The following is a 13,599-nucleotide window of genomic DNA, read 5'->3' as shown; positions in this document are numbered from 1 at the left end:
GTATATGCAAAGTTTGTCCCAGATGTTCTTTGTCTTTCTGCTTGGTCTTCAAAGAGTCCTAAAAAGGTAATTTTTCCAGGTATCTTTGTGTTTAGCATTGCAGCCAAAGAGTATTTAAATTAAGTCTTTGCTGCACTTAAACCGATGCCCAGCCAAAATGGAACTTTAGGCCAAGTACAGTCTTCTGTTTATACAGAACACATTAATGATCAAGCTGGATTACTCCTCTTTGGTGCTCTCAATTTATGTGGAAGATCTGCAGATCAACATAGGCTGGCCAGATAAACACTGTCGGAAATCTCAGACGTGCCCATAAGTCAATGCTGCATTTTTCTGTCAGAGTCACACGTGTTCTGGAGAGGATCGGCTATCTGAGTGACGAGGGTATAAACCAAATAGAAAGCCCTGCTACACACTAGCCTCTCCTTCCTGTCGCCAGAAGCACGTGTAGGTCTTCCTGAAGTCTGCCCTTTGCTCCCTCTCCAAACCTGGATTTGGGCTTTGCTTTGGAATAAATGTGAGTCGATGTGTTGTTAGTCCGGACTCAAATCCACACAGGGTCACTTGATAATCACAGCCATAGAAACGCAGATACAAGCTACTGCCTTCACCCTTTCCTGTCCTCAGGTGCGTCTCACGTATCAGTAGCCTTTTTCTTTCTTCTTTTTACTGACTCCTGTCAGTATATAAGTGAAAGATTAAACTAATACAGAAAAGGTGTATTAAGTGTATTCTTAGGGTAAGGAGCCCAGATGGAGAGGCTCATGGCGAGGCTGAGGAATTGTTGTGTACTAAGTTTCCCTCCGTTTCTCTTCAGTCTGGTGCCAGGCAGTAGAGTGGAAAAGGAGGCTATTTTTTTATTCTATATGCACACATACAATATCATATATATTTATATCACAATTTACAGAACCAAAAAGTTGAGTTTCCAATGAAATATTTGTTTTTTTAATAATCAGCTTGTTTTTAAATGTGATCTGAACTATATAATGTACAGTTATTACAGGGCTTTTGAAGAAGGGGCGGGAGGGAGAAGCTACTCTGAGGGTTTTGTTCTGCTTTTCCTTCAGGGTTTTATTTTTGATTGTTTTTTCTTGTTAGCCATCTGTGCTAAGCCTTACAGTGGCAAAAATAATGACATGTAGCAAAGATTTTAAAACAAAGTATTTTTCTTTTATAAAGTTTATTGTGTTGTGTGATGTTGTTTGCGGCTTCATTATCCCCTTCCAGCTCATAAATAACAGACATGCGCAACTAAATGAATCCCTAATTGGGCTCCAGACACATAAGCATAAAGCATAGTTGAGTTGATTTCGGGAATTAGAGATCATAGGGCCCTGATCACTCAGCCCCCTGTTCCTCACTTACCTCCTGATCCTGACACATTGTGAGTAATGTCAGTAGTCACACTCTGGGAGTGGGGGCTGTCTAGTCTCTTAGAAGTTGCTGGGAAGAGCTCTTGGAACTTGAAGTCACTGGGGGACATCTGGATGTCTTTTCCCCCCGTATGTCCTCCCAATTAGAAGGTGGTTAGAGAAATGAGGGAATTGTCAATGATAAACTTTGAATATGGATCTGGGCTCCCTCTACATCCATGGTTTGCCTTGAAATCCAAAGGCAAACCTGGGCTCTGGAATTGGGGTCTACGTGAGGAATCCAGCTTGAAATGGAATCTAGATTTGTGGTAATATCCTTTTTATTCCAGGATCCCTCATTTTCTAATTTCTCACATCTGTTTATGGAAAGAAATGGAGTTTAGGGTTATGGTTGGCTGAGCTAGAGTCTTATGATCTGCCACATGCATGGGTTTTGGGGAAGCATTTGGAGAAGGTCTTGTGACTGGGTCTAGTTGGGGGTTTTAATAATTGAGATGCAGTGCTCATCAGATCCTCCCATCTGAGAGTTTGACGGTAGAGTCACATGTGTGTCCGTCAGCCTGTTAATGCTGATTCCGGTGTTGTAAATAATTAGGTGCTACATTGGGTTGCTTTCTTTCTTAGTGCTGTGGCCGCTGAGCCCTGGGCCTCATACTGTTTGGCAAGCACACCACCACTGAGTTATGTTCCTCTTTTTTTAACTTTTCAGTTTTCGACAGGATCTAGGGTGGGCTTGACCTTGTGAGTCTGCTCTTATTTGTTAGAGACAGCATCTCACTGTATAACCCTGGCTGGCTTCAGACTCACTCTGTAGACTGGCCTGGCCTGACCACAGAGAACCTGTGCCAGGGGGAAAGGTGTGCCCACAGCCAGCTTTGATTTTACTTCAGCTTCTTAGTGTGTGCACCACCACATGCACTCAACTTCCTGACCGCTCCTACCCCATTTCACGCTGACTTTCTGCACAGCCATGTGGGTTAGAGCAGCTGCTCCCTCCCAGAAGCAGTAACACTAGCCAGGAGTCACAAATTTTTTTAAATGTTTAAATTGGAGCCTTATATGCCACATATTACTCTTGTCTAGCCTTTGGTGTCCCCCTTCCCCTCCGTGTGTGCTCACACACTGCTCAGTGCCTGCTGTCATCTCAGAAGATCTGACACAAAGTTGAAAATGGTTCAGGGTAAGGGGATTGGTCCATGACTGCAAGGGTAGAAAAAGATGGAATTCTCCAAGAAGACATTTGAGGAAGGATGGAGACAGCTGGGGCTGTGTCCTTTTATTTCCTCTCCAAAGCCTCAGTTGGAATAATGTGCTGTCTTATTTTCCCCCCAAAGACAGTCAGATGAAGCAGAACATTTAGCAGCTCTCAGGAACATTGTGCAAATGCGTGTCCATCCTTCCACCCTAACCCCCCTTTCTCATCCTATCCCTGCCTCCCTCCCTTATCCAAATTTTCCAGCCACCGCTGGAGTTGACTTCCGCAATCCTGATGGATAAATGTAGCACCCTTAGTCTTCTGCTCACAGTAACCACACGTCCTGTCTGAAAGGAGCCTAGACAGCAGATTCTCAACCACAGGTAATGTTTTTAATGTTTTTAACTTCTGGATCTTTTAGCTTATTCCTACCAGTTAGGTTCTTTTAAGAAGAGAAAGATATAGTGAGTTGGGGATCAAGTAACTGAAGTTCCCTGAATAAATAACATAATCCTTCTTAGTTCATTTTCTGGCTAAATCAAATCTGTCTGGAAATCTTTAGGATTCTGTGTGTGATTGTGTATGTGAATGAATATGTGGTTGTTGGTAAAAGCAAGGAGGATTGTGAGCTTGCCTCAAAAGTGGATTTTTTCTGGAGTTCTGCTTAACTAAAGGGTTAACTGGCTCCTGAGGAAGAGGAATAGTTAACAGCCACGTCCAAGCCTGTAACATTCCGGTCACTAAATGTTCTGCTGCATATTGTGTTGCTTTGCAAAGAGCACATAAAAGTGTAGTCAGTGTTGCACAAGTTGTATTTGTACTGGAGACAGGGAATGGTTTTTAAATTAAGTGTGTGCAGTTAAGCCAACGCAAGAAGATAATGAAGCCAGAGCAAATTCCTAAAAAGCTGTGAACTGTGACCTTGGTTATTACAGAATATTGTCCGCCTGTCCTGCATTTTCCACTTATGCATCTGAGGCTTTTGTCCTGTGAAGCAGCCACGTCTCTGGAAAAAAAGAAAAAAGAAAACCCATGGCATCTGGTTAAGATTAGGGCCGTTTCCTGCCAAAAGAGGACGAGTGAGGAAAGAAGACATGAATACGGCAAATGAAGGCACAGAGAACATGCCATAGATAAATGCTGTCACATCAGTCCTCTTCTCTCCTGGCAGGATAGAAAGGATGCATGCCATCAACAAAGCATGAAGCATACCTGAGCTAGGACTCTGTCTCTGAGCACTGCATGTGCATGGGGTTACTGGAGAAGACTGGTGCTGAGCCTTTCCTGTTTCTAGTTGCCTGTGTGCAGTGTTGGTGGGATATCTTGAATTGCAATAATTGAAAGCAGATGTTTTGGTACACTCACCCAACTTTGCCCATTACTGCTTATCATGAAAATTACCTGCAATTCCTTGTCTATTTTCCACATACAGCCAAGTTTGCCAGACTTGTAGTTCGAAAGTGGCAATTCTTGGGTTGGGCATAGTAGCTCAGGCCTTTAATCCCAGCACAGGGTAGAAGGGGGGGCAGATCTTTGAATTCAAAACCATCTTGGCCAACATAATGAGCTCAAGGATAGCCAAGACTTACAAAGCAAGAAAACCAAGAAGTGTGTGTGTGTGTGTGTGTGTGTGTGTGTGTGTGTGTGTGGTTTCTTTTGGGTTTATGAATCCCTTAGGATTAATACACATGTGTGTAATTTTCTGTAATTTTAAGAACTTATTTCTAAAGCTCCCGAAAGGTTAAAAGCCACCTTCCTGGTAACGTGTCTGCCGTCATCTCCACACCCACAGGCTGGCTAGACCTGTGAACCTCCTGCCAATGGAAGTCTGCCCTAATTATTTCTTTGACAGGATGTGGGTGTTCAAGTTTCTACTGCTACCCGTGTTGAGCTTTGCTCTCTACCCTGAGGAAATGCTGGATACCCAGTGGGAGCTATGGAAGAAGACCCACAGGAAGCAGTATAACAGCAAGGTGCCTGGTCCTGCAAGGGGAGCATGTAGGAGGGCTGGGACCTGAGGCCTCTGCTTCAATCAAATAGAAGGCTTCACCCCAGCAAGCAGTCCCTATTTCCTAACTCCAGCTGACTTTGGCTTGTGTGCTCAGCCCCTCTATCTGCTGCACAGATATATTAGCTGGAGGGGTGGCTCAGGAATAGCACGAGTCCAGTATTTTGCACCACAGACGTAGCTATGTGGTGTGTATGTGGGAATGTTTCTCATGGTAGTCTTAGTATTCTGTTGTCTTTCGAGAACTTTGTGTACATTTTCATGTGTGTAACTCTTAAGAGTCCATTGTTCCCTAGCTAGACCAGACTTTCTGGTTATGGTGCATCTTTTCTTCTAAAGCCTACTTAGATAACCGCACACAGACTATGACCATAGTCTATTGACTGTTCTATTTAGGTAGATGAAATCTCTCGGCGTTTAATTTGGGAAAAAAACCTGAAGCATATTTCCATCCATAATCTTGAGGCCTCTCTTGGTGTTCATACATATGAATTGGCCATGAATCACTTGGGAGACATGGTGAGTTGCCCTCAGATCCAGGCCCACCCACTGTCTCCCCACCACCCCCACCACCCCCATCTTTGCTAATGCTTGACCTCCTCCCTTGTCTCAGACCAGTGAGGAAGTGGTTCAGAAGATGACAGGACTCAGATTACCACCACCCTCTCAGTCCCACAGTAACGACACTCTCTACATCCCAGAGTGGGAGGGCAGAGCCCCCGACGCCATCGACTATCGAAAGAAAGGATATGTTACTCCGGTCAAAAATCAGGTGCTTTCTTGTGTGTGAGTCTGGCCTGCAGTGTGGTATATCTCATGCTACAAGAATATAGCTATTTTGTATGTTTAGGATTTTTCTACTTTAAAGAACTTGGCATGTTACAACAGCATGTTGCACATATATTTTCCTGCTCAAGTAGAAATATTTGTGCAAAATAAATTCTGAAATTGTAATTACTAGGACATAGAAAATCTTTCCCCAAAAAAAGTTTTTACAGTGTTAGGTTCTTATCTTCAGGAGAATCTCAGTTTTCCTAAGACCTTAACAGTACAGGGCTGTCATCAGTAAGGGGAATAATTGATGTAACACTCATTCAGCAAACACCACCCCTCTCCTAGTGCCAAACAACTCCAGCTGGTAAAGATTCAAGACTTCCTCCTCAGGAAATTCTCATTCTTAAAGAGTAGAAAATTCTACAATCCAGGAGAGCAAACACTACTAGCTGACAATTTCTGAGATTACTGTGCACAAGGAGTTCCTACGATTTCCATGTAAATGAAGTCTCTCAGTGCTCACAAGAGTCAATTCATAAGCTATAGTATCACTCCCTTTTCCTCTTCTTTTTTTTTTTTTTTTTTTTTTTTTTTTTTGGTTTTTCGAGACAGGGTTTCTCTGTGGCTTTGGAGCCTGTCCTGGAACTAGCTCTGTAGACCAGGCTGGTCTCGAACTCATAGAGATCCGCCTGCCTCTGCCTCCCGAATGCTGGGATTAAAGACATGCGCCACCACCGCCCGGCTTCCTCTTCTTTTTTTTTTTAATTTATTTATTTATTAAAGATTTCTGTCTCTTCCCCGCCACCGCCTCCCTTTTCCCTCCCCCTCCCCCATCAAGTCCCTCTCCCTCATCAGCTTGAAGAGTAATCAGGGTTCCCTGCCCTGTGGGAAGTCCAAGGAACCCCCACCTCCATCCAGGTCTAGTAAGTTGAGCATCCAAACTGCCTAGGCTCCCACAAAGCCAGTATGTGCAGTAGGATCAGAAACCCATTGCCATTGTTCTTGAGTTCTCAGTAGTACTCATTGTCCACTATGTTCAGAGAGTTTTGAGACAAGATCTCATTGTTGCCCAGGCTGGCCTCCACTCCACTCAGGCTGAGACTGACCTTGAACTCCGATCCTCTTGCCTCCACCTCTCAAGGTCACTTAACTAGTGTGAAGTCAGGGTTAGAATCCTGGAGAAGGTCCACAGCCATAAAAGGAAGCAGTGATCACAGTTGTTATCAGTAGGAGATAACAAGGCCTCACAAAGGTGACCACACTTGTGCTTGAATTCTTAGCGCGCGCGCACCACACGCACACACAAACACACACGCACGCGCACGCATACAGATGTTTTTAGGCTGCTAGGAAGATGCACCCTGTGTGAGAAGTGATGACTGACAGTTTTTCTGTGTGTCTCTCAGGGTGACTGTGGTTCCTGTTGGGCTTTTAGCTCTGCAGGTGCCCTGGAGGGCCAGCTCAAGAAGAAGACTGGCAAACTCTTAAATCTGAGTCCTCAGAACCTTGTGGATTGTGTGTCTGAGAATTATGGCTGTGGGGGCGGCTATATGACCACTGCCTTCCGCTATGTGCAGACGAATGGGGGCATTGACTCTGAAGATGCTTATCCATACGTGGGGCAGGTGAGAGTCCACCCACCGCAGGGTGGAGCCCTGTGCTGACTCTTCCCCCAGCACGACCTTGTTTCCTGTTACTGTACTGCTGCCTTTTCTTTCCTTCCTTTTCTTCTCTCCTTCCTTTCTTTCTTTCTTCCTTTCTTCCTTCCTTCCTTTCTTCCTCTCCCTCTCCCTTTCTCTCTTTTTATTTTTTAATTTTGAGACAATATTTTACTGTGTATCCCAAGCTAGTCACAACTAGGTATCCTAGGGTGCCCCCTTTTTTGAGACAAGATCTCAGGTAGTCCATGTTGGCCTTGAACTTACTATGTAGCTGAGGATGGCCCTGAACTCCTCTTGCCTCAAGCTTTCAAGTGCTGGGATCACAGGCCTGGGTCCCACACATGGCTATCCTGCTTTCTTAATAAAATGGCCATAGAAAGCCAAAATTTCCATAATGTAGAAAAACTTTGAGCATCTCACCAGTCCCCTGAAGTTTCTAATATAGATAAGCTGTGATGCAGATCTCTGAGAGAGGAGCAAGTTCCAGTGATACAGATGTTGGCGACTATCTGCTAAAGTATGTGCTCGGCGTATTTCCTTAAAAGACTGGCTTATCCTTGATTTTTAAGGAGCTACTATAACATGCTCAAATTCATACTGCAGCAAAAACCAAGATTTTATAAAACGTATTACTGTGTGTATTTGTGTGGACCGTGCATGTCAGTATATGCAGGTGGGCTCGCACTTTCTTGTGCATGTGAAGCCCAGAGAAAAACTCCCTGGATTCTCTCCTTCCACCATGGGCCCTGGGCATCAAACTCTAGTTATCAGGCTTATTCGGCAAGAGTTTTACCTACTAAGCCATCTCACCAAATAAGATTTACCCACCAAGCCTGCTTGTCTGGCACAGCCTTTCCTCCCATGTGTTCATGTAAGACTTTTATAATATGCTGTTACCTTGGAACAGAGTCACCTGGGCTTGAAGGTGTCTGTGTCTTAAAATTTACTATATAATGTCCAATTGTTTGCCTGCAGTATATACGAAGTCCCCGGCCATCTGTGTTTCTTCTTATAGACTGAGGATGAGAGCCCAGGGGCATGCCTGTAATCCAGCACCTGGGGTTGGGACATGTTGTAGGAGCTTGGGGCCTCTTCCCGCCTCCCAGCTCCCGGCCACCAGCTAGCTACCCAAAATAATTACAGGGAAACTGTATTCTTTTAAACACTGCTTGGCCCATTAGCTCTAGCTTCTTACTGACTAACTCTCACATCTTGATTAACCCATTTCTAATAATCTGTGTAGCACCACGAGGTGGTGGCTTACCGGAAAGGATCTTAACCTGTGTCCATCTTGGAGAGGAGAGCTATAGCGTCTGTCTCACTGCCTTCTTCCTCCCAGCATTCTGTTCGGTCTACTCCATCTAGCTAAATTCTGCCCTATCAGGCCAAGCAGTTTTCTTTATTAATTAACCAATGAAAGCAACAGATAGATAGAAGACACTCCCACATCAGGGACACAAGGGTTAGGAGTTCAAGATCATCCTAAACTACATGGTGAATCTGAATGTAGCCAGCCTGAGCTACATGAGCTCCTCTATGGGGGGAGAATGGAACAAAACACCAAAACCCAAACCCAAAATAAAATAGTAAAGGAGAGACTCTTATAGTCTAGTCTGTTGCCTGTTAATGTACTGACCAATAATTAGAGGATAGATTTGAGAAAAGTATAAAGAACTAGGAATTAGTCACTTAACAATCGACAACTTCCATCTTTTCAGAAGATTGTTTTCTATTTTATGTGTATGAGTGAGTGCATGTCCATCATGTGTATGCCTGGTGCCCCAGAGGTCAGAAGGACATTGGACCCCTGGAGCTGGAGTTACAGATGTTGTGAGCCACTCTGTGGGTGCTGGGAGCCACACCTGAGTCCCCTGCAAAAGCAGGTGTCTTAACTGTTGAACGGTCCCTCCAGTCCATGGTTTAGCCAGCACTACACTCATCAAATTGGTGAGAATTTTTTTTTGGCCTGGAGTTTTGTTTGTTTGCTTTGAGATTGTAGTCCAGACCGGGCTGAGTACACACAGACCCAGTTGCTTTGTCTCCTGAGTGGGTCAAAGTCTGTGCCAGGCCAGGCCCTGATACTTACTAAGTCCATTCACAAGATACTTCATTTCCTTTGTAGATAGGATATTTCATTTGCACAAGGTCCTCTCTCTCCTCCTTCCTTTCTTTCCTTCTTTCCTTCTTTCCTTCTTTCTTTCTTTCTTTCTTTCTTTCTTTCTTTCTTTCTTTCTTTCCTTCCTTCTCTTTGAGATCATGCAACGCCAAGGCTTAGCCTGAATTTGAGATCCTCTGTAGCGTGCTGAGCTCACAGGAATGTTGCCACACAATGGTGTCTTGTTGATCTGAGAAGTTTAACACCAGATTCATGTGTCAGGGAACAAACAGGTTTTGAGAAATTGAGGCAGTAGGTCATGTCACCTTAGACATCAAATGCTGGCAGTAGTGTTGGTGTTAGGTATGTGCTCTTACAGAGCCTACCTTAGTGCGCTCAAAGTCTAGTATGTAGGAGAGCTGCCATAAAGAGCGCATCACCTTGACAGACCTCGTTTTGTTAGTGAGGCCTGCAAAGCTTGCATGGTTCTGAAAGAACAAAAGTTAAGTTACTTAGCTGTTAATTTATTTTCATGTCATGTTATGTACTTATTTCTGTCTCTGATAAAAACATAAGATTTAGCTTAAATTCTTTTGCCCATACTAGCATTGTTGAGTTGTGTACAGCGATCAAGGCCATCTCTCCAGCTGGACTTGGTGTTGACAAACTCCCCAAGGAGCAGCTGGTACCTTCCTGCACCCTGAGCCTTACATATACTGTCCAGGCAGAAGATAATTTGCATTTTTTTTTAAAAAAAAAAAACCTTTTATTTGAAAAATGTTTCCATATCCTGCATTAGTAAAAACCGTCTCTCAGGGTGGGAGAGGTAAGGCATGCTTGTAATCCCAGCACATAGAGACAGAGGCCAGAGAGGGTCAGGAGTTTAGGGTCATCACTATATAACTATGTAGTGAGTTCAGGGCTAGCCTGCTACACAGTCTCAAGAAGAAGAAGAAGATGCTGATGACAAGGGCTGGAGAGACAGAGCAGCGGCCAGGAGAAACAGTCTCTTCTCTTGTGGAGAGACAGCGCAGTGGCCAGGAGAAAGTCTCTTCTCTTGTGGAGAGACAGCGCAGTGGCCAGGAGAAACAGTCTCTTCTCTTGTGGAGCTGATTTTTGTGAGAAAGCAGGAAGCCACTTGACTTTTCTTCCTCACCTTTTTGTTTGTTTGTTTTTTGTTTTTCGTTTTTTGAGGCAGGATCCTACTATAGCCCAGGCTGGCTTTGAACTCATGGCAATCCTCCTGCCTCTGCCTCTTGATTGCTGGGTTTACCAGTGTGCATCACCAAACCTGGCTTCTTTTCATAGTTTTCTAAAATGGTAAGACCCAAAAGCTGGTCCATTGCTGCTCACATTGGTTTGCTTTCTTACCAGTTTCTTGCCAGTCGATTGCTACATTCCTCTTCACCTTTGATTTTCTTTCCAGGATCAAAGTTGTATGTACAACCCGACAGCAAAGGCAGCTAAATGCAGAGGGTACCGAGAGATTCCTGTGGGGAACGAGAAGGCCCTGAAGAGAGCAGTGGCTCGGGTGGGGCCTATCTCTGTGTCAATTGATGCGAGCTTGACATCTTTCCAGTTTTACAGCAGAGGTGAGAGAGAGCCTCTTCCTGTGGAGCCCCCCCTTCTAGGATGTGGGCATGGTCCCAGTGCCATCTGCTAAGTCTGGTTCTCAGTGTAAACAGTGACTGGGACCACCCAGGGTCTCATCCCCGGTTTGTTTTGTAGGTGTGTACTATGATGAAAACTGCGACCGTGAAAATGTGAACCATGCAGTGTTGGTGGTGGGCTATGGCGTGCAAAAGGGAAACAAGCACTGGATAATTAAAAACAGGTAACAGTCAGCACTGCTGTCCCTCTGTCCCCTCTGTAACACTGAGCCTCCCCTCCAGCTCCCCAGTATTTCCTTCAGGTTCATAATCACAGACCTTACCGTGCGATGGGTGGACAAGAATGTCCAAAGTATACGCTGCTCAGCTGCTCCTTGTGCACACAGACAACAGGGCAGACCCTGTGTCCATGCTGGTTGGTGCAGCCCATCAGGAAGACTTTGCTAACGGAGTCGGACAGAGAGCACTTCTTTCCCAGCGCTCTCTCCGGCCCACCAGATTCTACTCCAAATGTTCCCGCCCAGAGTAAAGCTAAGCAACTAGATGACAGTAAAGGCCGCTCAGCCTAATGTGTTTGGTTGGCCGATGGATTTTCATTTTTTGAGACAGGGTCTCCTATGGCTCAGGTTAGCTTTGAGCTCAATATGGCCCCGAATTCTTCAACGTTATCTTAACTCACCCCCTCAGGTCTGTCTCCCACTTGAATTTGCTTTATACCCTGGTTTTAGCCACGTTGTCATAACACATCTCCCTTTTCCATCTGTCCTCAGTTTTACATCCTTTACCTCCTCCCATCCCCGCAGACACCAAGTCTGTTCACCCTTCAGGTTCTGCCTTAAATACCACCTCTTCCTCATCTCTCCTCCTCCTCTGGAGACAGGCTTCCTGAACTTGCTGTGTAGACCACGCTAGGACAGAACTCACTGAGATCCTCCTGCCTCTGCCTCCCAGGTACTGGGATTAAAGCCATGCGCCACCACACTCAGCCATCTCAATTATCTGTAAGACCTTGGTTTAGTTTCTTTGTTTGCTGTGGTAGAGGATTCTGACTAAGTCAGTTAAGGAAGACAAGGCTTACCTCTCGGTCTCAGGGCACTGGAGTTGTGGCAGCGGCATCTTGGCAGCAGGAGCTGAGGCTGCTGTCACATCCCAGCCACAGTCAGGAACAGAGAGCTGAGTCTGATGATTGCATGCTAGTGCTGGGCTACTCCAGGGTCTGTCCTGGGAATAGTTCTCCCACAGCAGTTAACGTAATGGAGATAACGCCCTTAAAAATAAAACCCAGCCAGTGCTGGTGGCTCACGCCTTAATCCCAGCACTTGGGAGGCAGAAACAGGCCGATCTCTGTGAGTTCAAGATCAGCCTGGTTTACACAGTGAGTTCCAGGACAGCCAGAGCTACACAGAGAAACTCTGTCTCAAAACAAACAAACAAACAAACAAACAAACAAACAAACCACATTGGCATTCTAGCTGGGCAGTGGTGGCACAAGCCTTTAATCTCAGCACTCAGGAGGCAGAAGCAGGCAGATCTCTGAGTTCGAGGCCAGCCTGGTTTATAAGAGCTAGGTCCAGGACAGGCTCCAAAGCTACATAGGAACCCTGTCTCAAAAAGCTAAAAAAAAAAAAACAAAAACAAAAAAAAACAATTTGCTCATTTTTTGTATATTATCAGTGCCTAGTAAAATATAGTGAGTGTTTTAAGGACTATATAGATAAGATGCTAAGTATTTTTCTCGATTGGTTCTACAGCTGGGGAGAAAGATGGGGAAACAAAGGATATATTCTCTTGGCTCGGAATAAAAACAATGCCTGTGGCATTACCAACCTGGCCAGTTTCCCCAAGATGTGATCCAGCCAGCCTAGACGTCCAGTTCTCCCGTTCCTTCTTCCATGGCGCCATGTGGTGGTGTATTTGGAAGGGGGTTGAGAAAGCACTGCTGAGTGGGCGTGCTCCTGGTGACACCTCTGTAGCTGTCCCTCTCTCCACCCCGTTCTCCGAAAGTTGTCATCTCTGAGGCTAAGATCTGGTCCCGACTCACTGGGTTCTGCTGTCTGAGGGCTGATCCTGTGTAGACAAACAGTGGAGATCTCCAGCAGGCTGGAGTGACCTCCCCAAGTCCCTGTCTCCAGTGCCAAGATTCACAAACCTGTTCATAATTCTCTGATATATTTGCATGATATAAGAAATGTGTGTTCTTTCCCTTCTTTGCATTTGAAATAAAGTATCTCATTTACAATTTAATAAATTACATTGTATCCACACTCACATCGGATATGGTATGAGGCAGCATTTATTAAGTACTTACTGTATCATGAAAACTATACATTTCTGGGATTAAGTGCACCCAAGAAGATACCTCAGTATTTAAAACTGCCATGAAGCTGGACACGGTGATGTGTTCCCGAGGTCCCAACAGTGACGTGCGTACCTAAGCCTTCAAAGATCAGGTTTCCTTACATTGTTTTAATTTTATTTTATTTTTGAGATAGAGCCTCAACTAGATAAGGCTGTCCTCAAACTCACTATGAACCTGAGATAGACCATGAACTAAACTCCTGGTCAAAGTTTTGTTTTCTTTTTAAGAAAAACAAACCAGTTTTGTTTTTTTTTTTGTTTTTTTTGTTTTTTTTGTTTTTTTTTTTTTTTTTTTTTTTTTTTTCTGGCCTGAGTTTCAAGATCCTCCTGTCCCTGCCTCCCAGAGACGGCGTTATGGTCTTGTGCAGCGCTTTAGTAACAGATTTTAGGATGTGTTGCTGCTAGACCAGTGGTTCTCAACCTCCCTAGTACTGCAGCCCTTTAATACAGTTCCTCATGTTGTGGTGACCCCAACCATAAGATTATTTTCATTGCTACTTCATAACTGTAATCTTGCTACTG

At 44.7% G+C, this 13,599-nt stretch overlaps 1 protein-coding gene across 2 annotated transcripts; it reads left to right on the top strand.

The window, feature by feature from the left end:
* Nucleotides 1-6: 6 nt before the first annotated feature.
* Nucleotides 7-12,989, top strand: Ctsk (cathepsin K). 2 transcript variants are annotated; one of them, XM_005356973.3, is made up of 8 exons: nucleotides 7-2,954; nucleotides 4,424-4,544; nucleotides 4,976-5,098; nucleotides 5,193-5,351; nucleotides 6,760-6,978; nucleotides 10,536-10,701; nucleotides 10,838-10,943; nucleotides 12,471-12,989. In XM_005356973.3, exons 2-8 carry the CDS (start codon nucleotides 4,425-4,427, stop codon nucleotides 12,568-12,570), a joined length of 993 nt encoding a protein of 330 aa, XP_005357030.1. In that variant the 5' UTR covers nucleotides 7-2,954; nucleotide 4,424; the 3' UTR covers nucleotides 12,571-12,989. The 2 variants fall into 2 exon arrangements, with proteins under 2 accessions (XP_005357030.1, XP_026639965.1); XM_026784164.1 differs by lacking the exon at nucleotides 7-2,954 and having other exon boundaries at nucleotides 4,295-4,544.
* The last annotated feature ends 610 nt before the right edge of the window (nucleotides 12,990-13,599 follow it).

The sequence above is a fragment of the Microtus ochrogaster genome, chromosome 21 (assembly GCF_000317375.1).
Source record: "Microtus ochrogaster isolate Prairie Vole_2 chromosome 21, MicOch1.0, whole genome shotgun sequence".
NCBI classification, from domain to species: Eukaryota; Metazoa; Chordata; class Mammalia; order Rodentia; family Cricetidae; genus Microtus; species Microtus ochrogaster.
Note: the sequence above shows the minus strand (reverse complement) of the source record. Positions and strands in the feature narration are given on the sequence as shown.